Below are 21,852 nucleotides of genomic sequence, written 5' to 3' on the forward strand. Positions count from 1 at the left end.
CTTGATCGTGGTGAATGACTTTTTTTTAATGTATTGCTGCATTTGGTTTGCTAGTGTTTTGTTGATGACTTTTGCATCTATGTTCATCAAAGATATTGGCCTGTAGCTCTCTTTTTTTGTATATATTTATCCGGTTTTGGTATCAGGATAATGTTGGCTTCATAGAATGAATTTGGAAACTTTCCTTCCTCTTCTATTTTTTGGAATAGTTTGAGAAGAATACGTATTAACTTGTTTTTATTTTTTTTTCTGATTCTCACATTTTATTTTTTTAAATATTTTTTTATTATATTATGTTAGTCACTAAACAGTACATCCCTAGTTTTTGATGTTAAGTTCCATGATTCATTACTTGCATATAACACCCAGTGCACCATGCAATACGTGCCCTCCTTACTACCCATCACCAGCCTATCCCATTCCCCCACCCCTCTCCCCTCTGAAACCCTCAGTTTGTTTCCCAGAGTCCATAGTCTCTCATGGTTCATTCCCCCATCTGCCTTCAAATGTTTGGTAGAATTCACCTGTGAAACTGTCTGATCCTGGACTTTTGTTTGTTGGGACCTTTTGATTACTGATTCAATTTCGCTGCTGGTAATCAGTCTGTTCAAATTTTCTATTTCTTCCTGATTCCGTTTTGGTAGTTTATATGTTTCTAGGAATTTGTAAATTACTCCTAGGTTATCCAGTTTGTTGGCATATAATTTTTTATAATATTCTCTTGTAATCCTTTGTTCTTTCTGTGGTTTCAGTTGTTATTTCTCCTCTTTCATTTCTGATTTTGAGTTCTCTCTCTCTCTCTCTCATGAATCTGGCTAAACATTTATTAATTTTGTTGATCTCTTCAAAGAACAAGCTCCTTGTTTCATTCATCTGTTCTACTGTTTTTTATTTCTATTTCACTTATGTCTGCTCCAATCTTTATTATTTGCTTCCTTCTATTCATTTTGGGTTTTGTTTGTTCTTTTTTAGCTCCTTTAGGTGTAAGATTAGGTTGTTTGAGATTTTTCTCCCTTCCTGAGGTAGATCTGTACTGCTCTAAACTTCCCTCAAGAAACAGCTTTTACTGCATCCCTAAAGATTTTGGACCATTGTGCTTTCATTTTCATTTGTCCCCATGTATTTTTTTTATTTCCTCTTTGATTTCTTGGTTGACCCATTCATTGTTTAGTAACATGTTATTTAACCTCCATGTATTTGTGTCTTTTCCTGATTTTTTCTTGTGGTTGATTTCTAGTTTCACAGTGTTGTGGTCAGAGAAAATGCATGATATGACTTCAGTTTCTTTGAATGTGTTGAGACTTGTTTTGTGGCCTAATACATGATCTATTCCAGAGAATGTTCCATGTGCACTTGAAAAGAATGTGTATTCTGTGCTTTAGGATGGAATGTTCTGAATATATCTGTTAGAACCATCTGGTCCAACGTGTCCTTCCAAGCCTTGATGATTTTCCATTTGGACGATCTATCGATTGATGTAAATGGGGTGTAAAATCCCCTACTATTATTGTACTACTATTGATTACTTCCTTTATGTTTGTTTTTAGCTGTTTTATGTATTTGGGTGCTCCCATGTCGGGTGCATAAATATTTACAACTGTTAACATCTTTTGTTGGATTGTTCCCTTTATTATTATATAGTGTCTCTGCCTTTTGTTACAGTCTTTGTTTTAATGTCTATTTTGTCTGATATAAGCATTGTTATCCCAGCTTTCTTTTCACTTTCATTCGCATGATAAATGTTTTTCCATCCCTTCACTTTCAATCTGCAGGTATCTTTAGGTCTGAAAAGAATCTCTTGTTGGCAGCATACAGATGGGTCTTTCTTTTTTATCCATTCCATCACCCTATGTCTTTCAATTGGAGCACAGTCCATTCCCATTCAAAGTAATTATTGATGGGTAGTACTTATTTTGTTGCATGTTTTATGTTTGTTTTAGTAGTTCTTCCTGTTCCTTTCTTCTCTTGCTTTCATCTCTCATGGTTTGCTGATTTTCTTTAGTGATATACTTGGATTTCTTTCTATTTTTTGCATATCTATTACTGGTTTTTGTTATGTGATTACCATTAGATTTATATATAATATCTTATGCACATAGCAGTCTCTATTAAGTTTGAACTCATTATAAAAGCACTAAAATTTTACTCCTCTCCCCTCCACATTTTAGGTATATTGGGTCATACTTCATATCCTTTTTTGGAGTCTTTGACTGATTTTTATGGATATACTTAATTTTACTGCTTTTGTGCTTCCTACTTTTCTTACTCCTGCTTATTGTCTTTCCTTTCCACTCAGAGTCCCCTTTAACATTTCCTGAACGGCTGGTTTAGTGGTGATGAATTCTTTTAATTTTTGTTTGTCTGGGAATTTATTTATCTCTCTTTCTATTCTGAATGATAGCCTTGCTGAATAGATCATTCTTGGTTGCAGGTTTTTTTCTTTCAGCACTTTGAATTTATCATGCCACTCCTTTCTGCCCTTGCAAAGTTTCTACTGAAAAAAATCAGCTGGTATCCCTTGTATGTAATTGTTTTCTCTTCTCTTGCTGCTTTCAAACTTCTCTCTTTACCACTACTTTTTGCCATTTTAATTACTATGTGTCTTGGTGTGGACCTCCTAGGGTTGATTTTGTTGTGGGCTCTCTATGCCTCCTGAATCTGGATTTCTGGTTTTCCCCCCAGATTTGGGAAGTTTTCAGCTATTATTTCTTCAAATAAATTTTCTGCCCCCTTTTCTCTCTCTTCCTCTTCTGGGGTCCCCACTGTGTGAATGTTATTATGCTTGATGGTGTTGCTGAGTTCCCTTAGTCTATTTCCATTTTTTATTATTATTTTTCTCTCCCCTGTTCAGACTGATTGCTTTCCCTTACTCTGTCCTCCAGATTGCAGATCTGTTCTTCTGGTTCTTCTGGCCTACCATTTATTCCATTTAGTGTATTTTTAATTTCAATTACTGAGTTCTTCATCTCTGATTGGTTCTTTTTTTTTTTTTTTATGTTTTTTGCCTCTTTGTTGAGGGTCTCACTGAGGTCCTCCACTCTTTTCTCAAGCCCAGTGAGTATCTTTATGACCATTACTTTAAATTCTCTATCAGATACGTTACTTATCTCCATTTCATTTAGCTCTCTTGTGATTTTGTCCTGTTCTTTCATTTGGGACATATTTCTCTGTTTCCTATTCTGTCTAACTCCCTGTGTCTGTTTCTGTGTGTTGAAAAAGTCAGCTCATCTCCTGCTCTTGAAAATAGCAGCCTTAAGGAGAGGTCCTGTAGTGCCCTTGCAGAGCAGTGCCCCCTGTTTACCGGAACCCAGTGCTTCAGTGGTGTCTCTTATGTGTGTTGCGTGTGCCCTACTATTGTGGCTAAGCTGTGTTTGCCTTCAGTCCAGTCATCTGCAATGGCTCTCTCTGTCTGTTATGGGCAGGGTTTGGTCCCTGTGTTGTTAGTGGGCTTGAGTTGAGTCAGACCAGGCGCTTGCCAGAGATGCAGTAGCACTGAACTGCAGGGCACTTTCCCTGTGCTGTCCCCTGAGAAGCTTTCATTGGTGGGTGAGGCCTGCAGTCAGACCCGTTATCTGCCTCCAGCCCATTGCTGGTGTCACAGTCAGACTTGTGTGTACGGTTATCTTCCCCTCTGCCCAGGGCAGGAGTCATTTTGGAGTGGTGTTGGCCCCTTTGGGGGCTGCTTGCATAGTACCAGGCTTGCGGCACTGCTTTGGATGGGCTCTGGTCAAGGGTAGATTAGAAGGGGCAGGTCCCATAGGAGAGTGCGGGTACAGAGCTCATGGTGCCAGCAAGGTCTGCATCCATCCACTGCAGGAAGGGACCTGCTGACACTCAGGAAACCTCCTGCCCAGGCCAGGATGGAGGGGGCATGTTCACAGGAGTGTGCAGGGATGGGGCATGCCGCTCACAATCTATGTGGATAGTGTTAGTGTTGTGCTAGCTCCTGCAGGTGTCTGTGTACCTAGGCTGTGGAGTGGGAGAGGGAAATGGCACCTGCCAGCTCTTTTGCTCTTGGAAAGGGCTCCAAAAGATCTCTGCCCCTCCACCACTTGCTCTGAGACCAGTAAATAAATCTCCTTCCCATATATCCCAGGTATTTTTTAAACTGCTGTTTCTATACTGTACGTCAGTGGAGAGGTTTGTTGTGCTATTTCTTTAAGGGTGGAAACTCAGTTTCCTCTTCTCCCAGAGCCGAGTTCACTTATTTTTAAATTTCCAGGTGTTAAGCCCCACTGATTGTAAGAATTCATGGAGTTAGGCTCCTCTGGTTTTCAAAGCCAAATGTTATAGGGATTCATCTTCCCAGTGCACGTCCCCATGCCTGGGATGCCTGACATGGGGTCTGCTCCTCTCCTCTCCTGTGGACAGTTCCGCAGGTCTGTTTATCTTCCAACCTATCTCTGCCCTCCCTACCCTCTTCAATGTGGCCTCTTTTTTACATTTAGCCACGGACAGTCTGTTCTGCCAATCTTCGGGTCATTTTCTGGGTTATTACATTGATGTGGGTGTTACATAGCTGTAGCCACAGAATGAGGTGAACTTAGGATCTTCCTATTCCACCATTTCCCCTTCTCGAACTAATTTTAAATGAGCTACTCAAAGTATTTTAGATGTTGTTAGGGGACTACTATAAAAATTATATATAAATGTACATGTCCCATTAATACTGGGTAGGATAAATGAATACATAATATAGGATTAGGTGAGGTCCTGATGAATGCTTTATAAAGTAGAAATACATAATTTGAATAAAATTATATTAGTTCTTTATACTCCATAAAGAATCATTTTATAGAGAGATAATTTCTAATATTAACAGCAAACTGCAAAGCCATTTATGAATACTAATTTAAATCCCAGATCCGGAAAATCAACACAAAAACTTAGTTTCCCGGCCAGATAGAAACTGCATAAATAAAAGTGAAAACAGGTCTTCGGCCTGAATACGCACGTCACGACTGAGAATAATTCCAATATACTACTACAAGGAAATGTTTACCAGAGAATTAGGAAATTTAATCTTCAATTTGGGAAGCACTTGGACGATTTCATCAAATTCTATGAAGGTGAAGGACACTGTTGTCACCATTCCTGCTGTTTGAACACTCCAGTTCCGATCTAGAGATTCCAGTGCTCCTGAACCATACAGGGAAAGTGTGTCCCCATCCACTTCAACAAGGTGTGTGTCTGTGACAGATAAACCTTGTAAAGCACTGGTGAGTCCTGAGTCCAGAGACCTGGAAAATGCAACATACAATTTTAAATGAAAGTCTTATCATGAAAAGTAAATAAGAGACAATAAAAACCTGTTGGCAAAGGTATTTGAAATTTTATATCCATTTTTTGTTTCAATAATTAAACCCAGAGCACCAAAGATTAAATTTCAACAGAATATTGGGAAGTTTTGTATTCTTCTAGTTTTTTAATGTTTTTAATGTTAATTAAAAAAGAGGCACATGTGAACAAAAAAATACCACTTTAAACCCAAATTATTTATACCAATTAAAGGTAATTGATATCTTATTTAGTTTTAAAACAATTGATTTAGTATATCATGGATATCTTCTTTTTTTTGGATATCTTTTCATGTTAGCACAAATATGTTTTCCTAATCTATAAAGTATCCCACTGTCTAGCAGAAAAAAACCCTGCATTTTCCAGAACACTATTTCTATATTAAGAACCATATAATACAAAAATATATTTATAAAACACGTGGGAAGACACGTAATTACTGTTAACAATAGTTTACCTCTCAGAAGCTAGATTAAGGGGTAACTTTGACTTCCTGTTTTTTGAATACCTCAATGTTGTCGGACCTTTTGCAATTGCATACTACAGTTACAAGCAGTGAAATTAATGAAGATTTCTTCCCCATTTTGAAACTTAAGATGATGAAAAATAATTCACTATTTAAAATCTGTCTCTACATATGTATACATATACACACACATATACATATATAATATACACAAAATCACTTCACATACTTTACTGAAAATGATAATTGTTACTATTTCCAAAGTAGGGGCCACATTTTCTGCAAAAGGTACCCTAATGATAGCCAGAAAAGAAAAGAAATAGCTCAATCCAACTCGAATTTTCTGATTTGTGAATAGAGACATAACTATTTATTTTACCCAATCTCAAAATTCAAACAAGGCTTGGCTTTTGTTCTTTATGTTTTTGTTCTGCTATTTTTGCTTTCTAGCAGTATTTATTTGCCTTTACTAATATTAGTACTTTGCCTTCTTTCGTGCTCCTATGAACTTCTATATACTCCTCCAATATTTCACTTCTCTTACTATATCATAACATACAATTTGCCTTCTCTATCAGTGAATTCCTTGAGGCTAGAGGCTATATTTTCTCATCTTTGGGGCTCTGGGGCCTGGTAATGATGGGCTTTTCGCAATGTATGTTGAATAAACGAATTATTAAAGAGCTTCAGATTTTTTATAATGACGATACTGGAGGAGAAGACCGACACGCCATTGCCTCATTGTTCTATTATGTTTTACTGGACTTACGTGCATTTCTCTCAGAGGCACTGGTTAACCTGTAACGCATCTATGTGTAAAGTAACAAGCTAGGTAATAACGGTCAATTTGAAGTGAATATGCAACCAAGAAAATACAAAGAGTCTTTTTATTTCTGCCAGACTCGCGCTTAAGACAATGATTATTATATGACAGTAGTTAGACATTCAACGAGCAGTAGTATTTGAATAACCTATAATCCTATAAAGGTAAAGGCTGATAACAGAACAAAAATAAGACAGAATTAAGAGTTCCTTGTATTGTACTTTGTGTGCCAGCTTTGTGTTGAGCTATGTAAAGCAGACAGTCATTTCTGGAATAAGATACAGGATACGAGTTCTATTTCACTGCCACTACAATACAGAAGGCTTGCTGGAAAGAGCGCACACCCCTGTTACAGCACTTACTGCACTGCGTGGCAATTACCTGCTTGTCTGTCTCTCTTACCAAAACGCTGTGATCCTTGAGCGCTCCGACTTCGTCACCTTAGTAGATGCGGCACCTAGCACAGCTCCTAGCACATGCTGTGTTCAGTAAATATTTCTTTTTTTTTTTTTTAAAGATTTTATTTATTTATTCGACAGAGATAGAGACAGCCAGCGAGAGAGGGAACACAAGCAGGGGGAGTGGGAGAGGAAGAAGCAGGCTCATAGCGGAGGAGCCTGATGTGGGGCTCGATCCCTCAACGCCGGGATCACGCCCTGAGCTGAAGGCAGACGCTTAACCGCTGTGCCACCCAGGCGCCCCTCAGTAAATATTTCTTGAATGAATTAATGAAGTGAGACAATGACGAAGTTTTTAATGACTGTCTATTGAATCTTAAGAAGGATGTTCAAAGTATAAGCTGTGGTTTGAGCAAAGGGGCAGAATCAGTGATACAGATACAGACTGTAAGGCTTAGCAAGGTCTTCTCAGGTGAGGCAAAGGCAGATAATGAAGAAATAAGGTCAAGGCAAGGAAAAAAAAACCTAGCTAGTTGATGTAGTGATGCCTAATGGCCACGATACCCAGCAAACCAAGTTCATTTTAATGTAGAAACGATGGGAAATCAGAGCTATGAATAAATCTTTTGGAAGTGTCTTACCTTTCTTTTTCTTTTCCATATGATTAAAAGTTAAAGAATATAAACTCCAAGATAAAAGGCCTTTCATCAGAAAGGGATTATTTATTTTGTATAAAGGTTTGTCAAGCAAACTATTGGGAAAACAAGTGAAATAATAAGTAAGTCTACACTCGGCAAAATAGTAATATGGCTACAAAAGAAAGCAGAAGTAGTTTCTAACTTACATAGATTTCACAGGGGCATTCTGTAAAAAACGAATGGTGAGTTTTCTGGGCTATAGAAAGGTTCGTCTTTCTCAACAGGAAATGTAGTCCCTGTTAAACAGGTCACACAACAGCTAACCCATATCAGTTGTTTTCTGAATGAGGCTTGAGTTTTGCCTCAAACTCTGGCCAATATAGAGTAGAGGAACCTGTTCTTGGGGGAAGGTATGCTCTGATTTGCACAAAAAATTACTTGGAAAGTTTGCTAAAAATGCTTGTATGTTGGGCATTGTCCCTCCAGTCTTCCGTGTATGCTTGGTTGGTGTGTCCACAATTTTGTACTCATTCATACCTACATATTATTTCATTTGTTCATTTATTCAGCAAACATTTGCTGAAAGCCCATTATATACAGGGCACTGCTAAGGATTCTGGCATAGGCAATTAACCCACCTGTATTGATAAGGACAGTCAGTGTAGAGATCACGTGCAAGTGTTGAGTATATCAAACCTTTTCCTCACTTTTATAGGGCTATAGTCTCATAAATATAACTGCTCTAATCATACTCTGCAATTAATTTAATAAACACATGAAATATAATTAAACTGAAATGACCTCAACCTCTCTTAAACAAATAGGTTTATCTGTAGAGCTTAGTATGTGTTGGGTGTTAGGATAGGTGCTGGGGATATAAAGATAAATTAAGACTTACTTGCTCCCAATAAAGAGCTCCCAATATGGATGGAGGGTAGAGAACAAGACAAATATATATATATTAATGGTAATACAATGTGCTCATTTTCATATAATGAGTACTTAAATGATATGCTATGAGAATACAGAGGAAGGAATTCTTCTAGCGGGGAGAAGTCAGTTTTCAAAAGGAGGCAGCATTTGAACTGATCCTTGAAAGATGAACAGTAGAATTTCACCAGAAGTAGAAGGAGGAAGCACACTTCAGGTAAGAAAAACTAAATGAAGAAAGGCATAGAAGCCTAATTACATATAACATATTCAGTTAAGAACAATTTCAATATGGCTAAAACACTGAAACACATGGAAGAGTCGTAGCTGAAGATGAAGCTGAAAAGTTAGATTTTATCCTAGAAGGTTGAAGGGCAGAAAAAATAATAAAAGAGCAAAATAAAAAGGTAACAGGACCATATTTGATGCACATTCTTAAGCACCTCCAATGCACCATGCGTGGAGCGAGGTGCTGGTGCTGGTTACAAAGACGAGCAAGGCATTTCTTGATCCTTAAGGATCTACCTCGGAGAGATAAATTGGCCAACTTTGTGGAAGATGTAGCAGGGAGAGGCTGGATGGAGGGACATTAATAGGAAAAGCAGTGCTATGGTGTCGACTAGATCATATAAGGGCATAACAGAAAGGAGGTCATGGTAGTAGAAATGGAGTTGGCAAGAACACCAGACAGACCCTAGTTCAAATCCCAGATTGCCACTGATAAACAGAGGACTCAGGGAGCAAGTGATTTAGTTTCTTTGTAGTTTTGGTTCCTTGTACGTAAATGGTGATTATAATACATATTTTTTCGAAGTTGTTATAGACTAGAAATATTCGGAACCATATCTCATGGTCAGCTCAATACAATTTAGTGACTATTATTAATAAAAGAAGAGAACATAGATATAACATGTTAAAGAAAAAATAAAAGCAGAACTTAGTGACTGATATTGGGGAATAAAGGAGAAGAAAGAACCAAATGTGGCTCAAATTTTTATAATAGGCGACTGGGTCAAGTGGTCTAGTTTTCAGCCCCTGTCTAGTCTAAATTAACAACTCTAAGAAATGTGGCATTCTTCTATGGAGGATCCATGTTTTAAAATTTGTTTTCCCATGAAGCCCAATACATTTCATGTATATTTCCCACCTCAAATATCTGCCATCAAATAGGAATTCTCTTCAAGATCTTCACAATCAAGTGGTTAATTACAAGTACAAATGTTCATTTAATCAATTTGATCTTTATACAGAATGGGTCAGAAAAATATTCTATGCCTTCTTGATTAGTATAGAACTCTAAGAAAAGACAGAGTAATTAATTTAATGCAATAAAGTAACAAGTCCCTGAAAGCCAGGCTGAAAAAAAGAATATACTCTTAAACGCCTAAATGGAAAAAAAAAGACAATATTTCAGAGGATTATGGGGTTTTTTGGTGTGTTTTTAAAAATCTGTAGGCTTTCTATAACAGGCTAGAACAGAAAGACTTAAAATATTTCGGAAGATTCTTTTCCCGATGAATAAGTGGTGCTGATTCCTATAATAATGTATTTTATGAATTTCTATTACAACATTCGTAGGTGTGGAAATTCATTTTATGCATTATATTTTATTATGGTAGTGTTGGCTAAAGTACCACAGTCTTCATAGACAGGAAATGACCAAAAATAAACCAGCTTCACTGCATGCATCCAATGTAAGCAAAGAAAACATTACACCAAGTACTTTCCCATTTCTGGCAGAGGAAAGAAACCTGCAATATGTCACTTTACTGTAGAGCTGTCCCAAGTACAGTGAACAGTGAAATCATTAATGGGATATACCAAAGTTTTACAGAATTTCTTCTCTTTATGTGCCTATAATTTTTTCATGGGTACTTGTTTCCAGGCATTTAGTTACACACCCATAAGCCAAAGGTCACAGACACTCTAACACAAGAATTAGCCACTTTTTTGGCATTATGAAAAACTTAAGACTATAAATGGGATTGTTAAAAATGGAAAAACTTATGCAGTATTAAAAAACAAATTGGAACCCTAAGGAAGGGACTTTGTGACCCTCTAGCTCTCTACTTTCAGAAAGAGTCAGGCTTATATCATTTAGAAAGATGAAATTTAATTATATTTTTAAAGACAGAGAATATAGTAACGCACCTTCTAAAACTTAAAACACTTCACTGTGTACTTTCAGATAAACTAGCACAAAGACTGAACACATGTGCTTGAAATCTCCCTCTAAAACCCCATTAAAGTAACTGGACTGATGTAAACCCACGAGTAGTACAACAGTTGGGGGTGGGGGAGGGACAATCTGCTGTAAGTTTAGAAAACTTCTGGAAGCTGGAAAGTAAAGAATGTTGAATGACGAAGAAAAACAAAGGAAGTTATTGCTTGGCATATGCACTGGGGACAAGAACAAAGATGACAGCCAGACTGCCCAGGAGGGCTTTTGGAAAGGAAAGAACAGTAGATATGATAGAAGATGGGAGTAGAAGTAAGACTGAATACAGGGGCTTTAACTGAAGATCTGTAAAAGGGCCCTACCACCTACTTCTCCCACTGTCAATAAAACAGTCAGGCCAAGTGGCATTGTGGATCAGTGGGAGAAGGAAAGAATACGCAATATGGAGCACTGGGGCAATTGGTTATTCCCATATGAGAAAAACAAACAAATCAGACCTCAATCTCAAACTTACAAATCAATTCCAAGTGTAATAAAAACTAAAATATGAAAAGTCAAATTTAAAACCTTTAGGAAGACAAAATGGGAGGATATTGTTATAATCTCAATGTAGTAAAGGATTGATTTTTCTTAAATACAATCCAAATGGATGAACCATAAAAGAGAAGGTATATATATATTGGGTATCTTCAAAATACAAATGTTATTTAAAGGCAAAGACATTATGAGATTGCTTAGGGGAAAGCAGAGAGTGAAAAGAAGGCTCAGCACTAAAATCTGAGTAACTCTACTATCTAGAGGTTGAGAGGACAGAAGTACTTGAGGATATCAGAAAGATACATAAGGCAAGAAAAGGCTACTAGTAATATGATGTAAAATAATAAACTGTAAACAATGGTCCAAAAGGAAGTTTATAAGGTCAGGGAGAGAGCAGGCTTCAAGAAGAGTAAACCCTATTCAACAGATAAACAAGAAGTTCAAAGAAACTGGAATGTAGTAAAGGCAGCACACATTTCTTTGTTTAATAAATAATAATAATAACAACAACAAGAATAAAAGACAGGCAATCAGAAACTCCAGATAAAAACAAACCATGTAAGAAAAGCGTGGCTCAAGTGGGAAGCAAACTAAAGTGTGGTATGGTTTTGAACATGTTTTGAAGTGTGATGAGGAGGGGGCCATCTGAATTTGATGCTAAGAGTATTTTCCTTGAATGGTTTAGGAAGCAGAAAATGAGACGTAATCACAGTACACTACTTAATGCTCAAGTAAAAGACAGTTGCATAAGCACAGCAACGTAAACACTGCTACTGGTTTTCAACCTTTAGAGACTACCAGTTGACAACGTTATGGTTATAGAACAGATATAAATAATATTAAAATTGAAATGTAAAAGTATAGCTCATAGAATATAGCAAAACTGGGGTCCCAAATGAGAGAAAGCAGTAGAACTCTAAAACTCCTCTCCTTCACAAAAGCGACAAATATCCTAGCAAAAGCTGTCAGAATCAACTTTTTCAGAACTCTGGCATCTAACAAAAAATTTACAACCACCAGAGAAATGTGTAACAAAGAAAAACCATGCCAAATTTCAGTAAGAGAGTTCTGTGAATTGTAACTTACCCTGTTAACATGCCCTACTCCCCAACTCAGCGGCGGTGTTGAAGATGGGAGCCCATATTCTTTGTGCAGGTTGCTGGTACCAGAAACAGCAATACATACTTTGCTCTCAAAAACTTGGGGTTGCGTGTTTTGACCTGTCTAGTGGTTCCCTGAAGGATCAACTAAAGAGCTTGCCTTTGTTTCATCTGTCTCAGAACTTTCCCTGGGCAGCGGTGGCTTCCTAGGTGGCATTTGTTGAGAACACTTAAACATGAAAGTGTATTTAGGTGCACCACACGTGGCAAACAACAGACAGAGCAAAAAGCCTGAGGCAAAGAAAAGAGGCTGAGGAAGGAGATGGTTGGGGGAATAAGGGCTTTGTTAAGTTCTTTTGTAAGCACTCATCTCCAATAGTTGAAAGGCAAAGACAAAGGGAGACTCTTGAAACAGCAAGAGAGACGTGACTGGTCAAGGGACCCTCAAAATTAACAGCCAATTTCTCATCAGAAACCATGGAGGGCAGAAGGCAGTGGGATGCCATATTTATAGTGCTGAAAGAAAAAACTTTCAACCAAGAATTCTATATCCAGCAAAGCTGCACTTTGAAATGGAGAAAGTAAGACAGCCCCAGATAAACAAAAGCTGTGAGAATTCATTGCTAGTACACTTGCCCTACAAGAAATGCTAGTCACCTAAATTGAAATAAAAGGACACTAGACAGTAACTCAAAGCCATATGAAGAAATAAAGAATACCAGGAAAAGCAATTACATACGTAAATATAAAAGACAGTATAACTGTATTTTTGGCTGGTAAATCTTCTTTCTCTATATATGATTTAATAGACAAATTCATAAAATAATTATAAATCTATGTTAATGTGCACTTAATGTATAAAGATGAAATTTGTGACAATAATAACATAAACAGAGTGAAACTATATAGGAACAAAGTTTTTATATATTATTGCAACTAAGTTGGTATTAATGCAAACTAAATTGTTATTAATTAAGATGTTAACTGCAATCCCCAGGGTAACAACTGAGACAATAGCTAAGAAATACATGCAGTAAAAGGAATGAGAAGAGAATCACAATGGCACACTAAAAAGTCCTTGAACATAAAAAAAGTAGTGGAGGAATTGAGGAACAAAAAAGATATATGACAGAAATCAAAGAGCAAAATGACAGAATTAAGTGCTTTCTTATCAGGATTTGATCGATTAAATTCTCCAACTAAAAGGTGGTTATTAGCTGAATGGATTAAGAAAACAAGACTGAACTATATGCTGTCTACAAGATTAAAAGACACAGACAGATTGAAATTGGAAAGATGGAAAAAGATATTACATGCAAATGATAACCAAAAGAGCTTGAGTGGCTGGCTGCTAATATCAGACAAAAGAGACATCATGTCAAAAAGTGTTACAATGTATATATATCGATGAAAGAGTCAATCCATCAGGAAGGTGTGACAATTATAAACATATTGCACTGAACATCCAAAACACATAAAGCAAGAAGTGACAGAAGGGAGCAATAGTTCTGCAATCATAGTTGGGGATTTCAATACCCTATTTGCAATAATGGGTAGAACTAGGCAGAAAAATCTCTAAGGAAACAGAGGACTTCAAGAGCACTATACATCAACTCGATCTAACATACATAGAAGACTCTACCCAGAGACATTAGAATGTATGTTCTTCTCAAGTGGGCATGGAACACTTTCATAATAGACTACATGTTAAGCCACAAAACAAGCCTCACATAAAACATCTCTGGAAACAATGGAATAAAACTAAAAATCAATAACAGAGAGAAATCTGGAAAATTCACAAATGTATGGAAATTAATAAACTCTTAAACAATGGGTCAAGGAAGAAATCACAAGGGAAACTAAAAAAACATAGCTCATAGAAAGTTGCAATGCAAAAAAGTGGGACAAGTAAAGGGTAGATTCATCTTGCACAATGCAAACTTGAAAGCTACTATCTATAGCACATGGAACAAGAAACAGAGATTTAATTATAATAAATTACAGAAGTTATCAGTAAAAGAACTCTAGGTATATAGCGTTGCGGGGATAAGAAGTGAGTGAGTGAATCCTTGTCTGTTATAGCAAAAAGTCTTTCTAAATCTTGTAAGTTGAGAAAGCATAATACACAGTTAGAGATTTGGTCAAAAAGGAGCTAGCAAGATATTATTTAAAAAAAAAACAACAACAAAACAGTAGCCACATAAGTAAAAGGAAAATCAGGTGAATGTGCTATCAGAAAAATCAGTGCAAAGAGCTTTTCAGATGAAGACTGTCAACTATGTCAAATGGTGTGGAAGGTTCAAGCATAAAATAAGGACTTCCAAGTTCAAGAAGTCAGTCTGGATACTCTACTAAGAGTCCCTGGTGAACACACGTACAAGGTATAATCAGCTCTTTTAGAAATATTTCTTTCTGATGTAAGAGATTTTATATGAATTAGACAACCACAAACTAAATTGAAGAAATCATCTATTCCCACTAAAAGTTATAAGTAATTTTGCATTAAAGTTTTACCAATAATTCACTATCTTCAGAGTTTTACTTTTCTGACTTCAAATATCATCTTTGCCTCCTTGACTTCATAGTTTTTAAGTCATTAAAAGGGTCAGACCAAGATAATGTCATGGTGTCTCCATGGCACTTTGAACTTACATCAGTAAAAAATAAATCTTTTGCCAGAAATTGTGGATCCCTTTCCAATGATTCATTACTGTTCTCCACATCCTCTCCACTGAACCCATACATCACTTTTCCCATCTCTCCCAAACTCTCCCTTTGTGCTTCTTGCTTGAAAGGCCTTTGACTTTGTGGAACTTCTAATAAAAATTCTGAAACTCTTGGCAGTAACTACAAGGCATAACAATTTTCACTAACAGATACTTCCTCTTTCTCTTGGAACTGAATACTTGTTTTTGAGACCATAAAAGTGACGACTCTATAAGTTTAAATTATTTTAGAGGGTCACAGAATTTTTGGCCATAAGCTGCCTAAAAGTTCAAAGTGTTGGGAAGATCATATTAACAGTGTGCAATCCATACCTATCAGAGATCGTTTTGCCAGGTAAAGAGCCAATTAATAAACAAAGACACTTCTGCGCTCACTGTAGCTGCCAACACTAGTAAAATGTGAACAGTGAACGGCCCTGTAACAAGAGCACAGGATGCATGGCTTAGACTAGAAGGAGATAAGGCTGATCACTGTTGAATACACTGGGCCTAGTTCCACACTTAGCTCTACCATCACTAACTTCAATATCTACAATAATAGCTTCAACTGCTCTCTCTCTGATGACTCTTACTTCCATTCTTCGCCAACAACCCACTCCCATGGCCACAATAATGGCCTCCAAATTGCTCTTACGTATGTTCCACCTTTAAAATCTCCAACTTCAAAAACTTAAGTCTGACCATAAATTCCCACTATTTCAACTCACTCCTTCATATGCTTCTCATCTTCAACTTCATTTAGACTTCCAGTCTCAGAAATACTGAATTTTCTCCTAATCTGCTGGCAATCTTCTATTTTTTAATACTTTAAAAATCTAGCCTAGATCATATGACCCAATTTCTTTCTTTTATCATTACAGTTGAATTTTTTATTCTTTATCTTTGATCCTTTTTCTCCTTACTCTTTATCAAACAAATAGCTTCTCTACTGTTGTACCTACCTACTCTGTGCTCCTGGAATACTCATTCAACAATTCTGACTATAGTTGCTACAATTTCATGGTCTCTACTCATTTAGTTCCTCAGAATTTTCCTTCAATCTTTCAACACTTCCCTAATTAGCTCCCTCTGGATACCAAAGAAGACCTGAAAAAATGGAGATATACCATGATTTTTAAAGTGATGATTTATTATCTTAAGAATGTCAATACTTCTGAAATGAATAACGGAAGTGTCATTTGAAAACAATTCTTAACATTTCCACTTAGATTAAATAATTTTTTACTGAAGTATAGTTAATATACAATGTTGTATCAGTAGATTAAATGATTTTAATATACAATGTTGTATCAGTAGATTAAATGATTTTAATATACAATGTTGTATCAGTAGATTAAATGATTTTAATCAGTAGATTAAATCAGAAGAACAAATGTGTAAGGATTAAAACTCTGAATAGTGAAAGCAGATTTCCCCTACATAGGTATTAAAATTTACTATGAAACTACCATAATCAAGCAGTTTTGGTATTGGCATTAAAATAGATAAATAGATGAGTGACATGGAATAGAAAATCCAGAAAGAGGGGTGCCTGGGTGGCTCAGTCAGTTGAGCGTCCAGCTCTTGATTTCAGCCCCAGTCATGATCTCAGGGTCCGGAAATCGAGCCCTGAGTCCGGCTTTGCATTTAGCATGGAGTCTGCTTGAGATTCTCCCTCTCCCTCTGCCCCTCCCACTCATGCTTTCTCTCTCTCAAACAAATAAATCTTTAAAAAAAAAAGAAAGAAAGAAAGAAAGTCTAGAAATCTATCCAAATATTTATAGGAACTTAATATAAGATGAAAACAGCATTCTCATTAAAAAAGAGAATACTTTAATTAAGAAATGCTATTATCAAATTAACCAACTGAAATAAAATCAAGTTAGATTCTTACCTAACATTATGTATAAAAATAAAGTTGATGTAGAAAGGACTTTTAAAACCTTATTAAAATTTTAGAATGTAATGTATAAGCTTATTTCAATAAACTTGGACCTAAGAAGACTTCTTAAGGAAGATAGGAAAAAATGTTTTTTAGAAAACAGCAATCAGAAACTGACCTGTATAGGATTTCATAAATCTAAAGCTCAGGGCTATAAAGTTTTAACTTTATAAAGTGTTATAGTTCTGACCAAGTAAAATGATATTAAATAAAGCTCTAGGGCAATATAAGAATGATATGTATTTGTTATATAAATTATAAATAAAATTTCTATTCTTTTTGCTTTATTTTGCTAGTTCAAAGAGCTGAGAAGTTCGACATGTGGATATGATACCCAAGTGAGCTGAAGGAAGTTTACTGATCAATACAAATTAATCCTACAATTAAAATTTTGAAGTATATTTGTCTAAATATATGTCACACTCTCTAACTCCAAGAAAACTTCCACAATATTAGTCTAATGCCTCTTATTTTCTTCATGACATTCTTTGTACATGAAAAGGTTAAAGAATATGACCTGAAAACTTGAAAGAAAAGCTACATTGTATTTAGTTTGAAGTGTGCTTCAAAATTTGGTTAAGGTCATTAGATAACAGTGCTTCATCAAGTGAAACAAAACCGAAATGCATGGGGCGCCTGGGTGGCACAGTCGTTAAGTGTCTGCCTTCGGCTCAGGGCGTGATCGCAGCATTCTGGGATCTAGCCCCACATCAGGCTCCTCCGCTGGGAGCCTGCTTCTTCCTCTCCTACTCCCCCTGCTTGTGTTCCCTCTCTCACTGGCTGCCTCTCTCTGTCAAATAAATAAATAAAATCTTAAAAAAAAAAAAACTGAAATGCATTCTGTCTTTGATTTTTAGGCTTTGTTTTAAATTATATAAATACATAGATTATTATACATTTTTAAAATTATAAATAAACTATAAAGATATATTTGCTTTATAGCTCTCTCATTTACTTGATTCCAATATACTTTCTTAAGAGGAAGAGAAATATGTAAAATCTACATAGTGTGCTCAGATTTGCTCACAAACGAGGGGATATATATTATGTGACACATTTGCTATAGAAGAAAAGAGGTTGTGAGCCACTGGAATAGAAGGTTATTATAGAACACAACTGGAGTAATTATTCAGATTTTATGCCAAAATTTGCTTAATTACTACTAGTTAGGAGTAAGGTTCTATGCTGGCTGCTGGGGACACGAAAGAGGTCAAGACAATCGAGAATCAGAATCAGGATTCTTTTCCTCTTCAAGCTTACACTCTAATGGAGAAGACAGATATGAAACAACTAATTCCCCACTAGTTATTTAATTATGGTTATGGTAAGTGCTGTGAAGGGGAAGTACACAGTACTGAGAGAGAAGACGTATCCGATCTAGCCTAGTCTCCAGGATGTAGTTAGGGAAGGCTTTTCAGGGGAGGTGCGGTTTACCTCTAAGACCCTCAGGCTGGGTGTTAGCTAGGGCAGGGGGAGGGAAGTAGTGGCAGAGGACAGTACAACTGTTTGTAGGAGAAAGGCTGGGAGGTAGGGACTGAACTGAACTGCAAACCACTGATGCAGCATCGCAAGAGTGGCTGACGGGATGGGATGAAATAGGTGAGGTGGCTAGACGGCCTCCTGGGCTACATGAAGTAACCTCGATTTTTTTTTCCTATGAAAAATAGGAAACCACTGAAGGGTGTTTTAATTAGGGGTCAGCTTACACTTGCAGTTTTTCCATCTTCACTTTTAAACTTCTAATCTCAGTAGGTTTTCTTAAGGAAACTATTTTTAAATAACTGTATGTGAAATGGTTTCCCATTTTTGCTCCAAATTCAGTTCTCCAAAGACACTAGTACCTGAAAAGAAGACCATTGCATACCCTGTTTCCTCTGGAAATGCAGAGACGGTGCTTCCACGGAGCTGAGAGGGGTCCTGAGGACAGTCAGAAACTTTTCCATCTTGATTTGGAGCAATACTGGATATTCGATGCTGTTGCAAGTCCCACTGTCGAGCTACATTGTTAATTGTTAACCTTTTCTTCTCCTATGAAAAAGTTCAGTGTGACAGAATTATATAATGCAATTTTTGTAGCAGAAGAGTATCCCCAAAGCACGTTGTTTATACTACTTATCATACTTTTAAAAGGAGTCTATTCCTTAAAACTAGCTACAAATAGGTACCATAAAAATACAAGTAGCCTTCGTTTACCCTGTGCATTCAAACATCTCAACAGAGATCTATTATCCTTAAAGAGAAAAAATCACACACAAACAATAATTAGTCCCACTGAAGATATGGAAATTCACTATCTGAAAGTTTAATCTGACAGAAATTTTTATACTTGTTATCTAAGATTTTAATTTGAAAGAAATTTATATGCCTTTGTGTTTAAACATAGCAAGAAGAAAACTAATAATATTTTAATTTTCCTACCCAATAATTCAGACTAGTATGATGGAATAATCTCGGTTGAGAGGTGGGGAGAAGAAGAGGGATCGATCGATGTTCCAAGCTTCAGAGCATGAATTACAATGTCTGAAAACCAATAATTACATAAAGACGACTAAAAGAAATTGCACTAAGTTGAAATATTTCTAGGCAACTACTATCATCCCAGATGAATAGGAAAGAAGTTAACTCATTATATGCAATGGATGTCTTAGGATAGCGGTTTTCAAACTTTAGGGTGCCTCGAATGACCTGGAGAACTTATCAAAACACCAGCTGCTGGTTCTCACCCCATCCTGATTTAGTGTGTTGAGGAGGAGCTTGAGAATTTACATTTCTAAGAGCTCCCAGCTGTTGTTCAGGCTACTGCTCCATGGACCTCACTGTGAGAACCACTGACTAAGCGTACCGGAGCTCCACTCTCTCACAGAGATCTGTTGAGAAAAGCAGATCTAGACTACTGAAAGAAAATGTGCAAGGTTGAAATGTTTCTACTCAGCTTATATAAACTGATAAGGAAAATAATCAATATTCTGGTGAAGTGTCCATTAGAGAAAGTTAACATCTTGAAATGGCATGTCAATATGGTCAGAGTGCTGAAAACAGACCTCTTCCCTTTCCTCTTTACTAAGAGCACTCACCCAATGACAGATGAACTGTGTGATACTGACCCCTCCTCACCGGCTGCCTCCGGACTCAGGGAGGGCTGTTAGGAAAATTCTTTGCCCATTTCCTCAGTGCATATATACACGCAGAATAAAGTTTCAGTTCCATCTTTCTGCTTATATGTGGGTATCTAAAATTTTAGCATGGAAAAGTGGCATTGGGTAGGAATGAAAAGTGATGACAAAGCTTCATTAAAACTAAACTTTCTAAAAGTTCTGTTTGTGTTTAAAAATGTTTTTAGCTTGGGTTCTTTGTCTACTGCTTGGTATTTCAAATTTGTCTATACCGTTAAATGGGTTATACTTAATATGCATACACTTCTGAGACTTTTGGACATTTTATGTAGGTCTTCCCTATCTAAAGCAAGTAGGAACCTGCTATTCTACTGTAAAAAAAATTTTTGTCCCAAATCTGTACTAAAAGGCATCTTACCTTAAGGAACTCTATGTTAGTTATTCATAGATAACTGGTACAACCCAATTCTTAACCTAAGTAGTGTCATTTTTGCTCAGTAGCAGACCACTTTGAAAGAGGCAGGGGCAGTGAGTTAATGGCAGATGGCTGTCATGCTGGCTCCACGCATTTGGCTTTCTGGCTGACGGGGAGTTGACAGAAAGAAATATTCTTAATAGGGTAGATATAGCTGTGCTGAGAAAAAAGATATACAGTATCTTTATACCACTGAGTATGTTAGCAAATTTATAAGATACTCCGAAAATACAAACGCGTTCCTATAACCACTCCAAAGTTAAGCTTCCTTTATTTGGATTATTGGAATTAGATCAACAAACAGCAGGTTCGCTAAGAGAATGGATATTTTTACTGGGGCCAGGAAGAGGGAAGATGTATTTTAAAATAGGAGTATAGGTGCCTGGGTGGCTCAGTCGTTAAGCGTCTGCCTTCGGCTCAGGTCGTGATCCCAGGGTCCTGGGATGGAGCCCCGCATCAGGGTCCCTGCTCAGCGGGGAGTCTGCTTCTCCCTCTCCCACTCCCCCTGCTTGTGTTCCTTCTCTCACTGTCTCTCTCTCTGTCAAAAAATTAAATCTTAAATAAATAAATAAATAAATAAATAAATAAATAATAGGAGTACAGCCTGGGGTCAGATGGGGGTCAGTCACTGGCTGGCCAGAGGGCCACATAAGGGCTCGAGGTATCTGTGGTGCAAGAAAAAAAAAGAAGCCAGAGAAAGGCTAGTGATTCTGCAAGACAGAAGAAAATCCTCTGCTCAAAGATCATGGATGCATTTGGTGTATCAGTTATAGTCATGTTTCTAAAGCTAGGTAACAGTACATTGCCAAGTCTGTGTTAAGGTGACAATTATTTTAGAAGATTCCAAATTTGCGGGTTTTGCCACTAGAGTCTCCTCTTCATAGTCCAAGCAATATCGCACCAGTATACCCTGTAACTATCACTTCCATTCATTTCCAAGGTTGCAAGAAGAACAGAAAGATAGAAATCAACAGAAGATACGTGTCAATGCACTCTTCTGGTCCCTTCATAACCACCCATCCATCCACTTTTCTTAATATATTATCAGTATGTGCCGTCAAATGAAACAATAGCCAGCAAATGCTAAGGGTCTTCGGTATCATGATCTCAAATCCGGGCTACGGCTAGAATCCAGGTCTCTTGACTTCCCATGCTTCTCCTCTAATTAAAACATGTTAAAGCTAAATAACCCCCATAATGAAAGAGTTCTATTTAGTGACTTCAAGAGAAGCATTCACTATTTTTGGA

At 36.9% G+C, this 21,852-nt stretch overlaps 1 protein-coding gene across 5 annotated transcripts in view; it reads right to left on the bottom strand.

Moving 5' to 3' along the window:
- Window positions 1–21,852, bottom strand: part of LRRC49 (leucine rich repeat containing 49) — a 150,789-nt gene that overhangs the window by 27,644 nt on the left and 101,293 nt on the right. For all 5 annotated transcript variants that reach the window (XM_040643037.1, XM_040643038.1, XM_008708526.2 and 2 more), the window contains 2 exons: window positions 18,881–19,044; window positions 5,003–5,240 (listed from right to left, as the gene is read on the bottom strand). In XM_040643037.1, coding sequence (XP_040498971.1) covers window positions 5,003–5,240; window positions 18,881–19,044 — 402 coding nt within the window. The remainder of the gene's footprint in view (window positions 1–5,002; window positions 5,241–18,880; window positions 19,045–21,852) is intronic.

This window comes from Ursus maritimus, unplaced genomic scaffold, assembly GCF_017311325.1.
Source record: "Ursus maritimus isolate PB19 unplaced genomic scaffold, ASM1731132v1 scaffold_27, whole genome shotgun sequence".
Taxonomy (NCBI): Eukaryota; Metazoa; Chordata; class Mammalia; order Carnivora; family Ursidae; genus Ursus; species Ursus maritimus.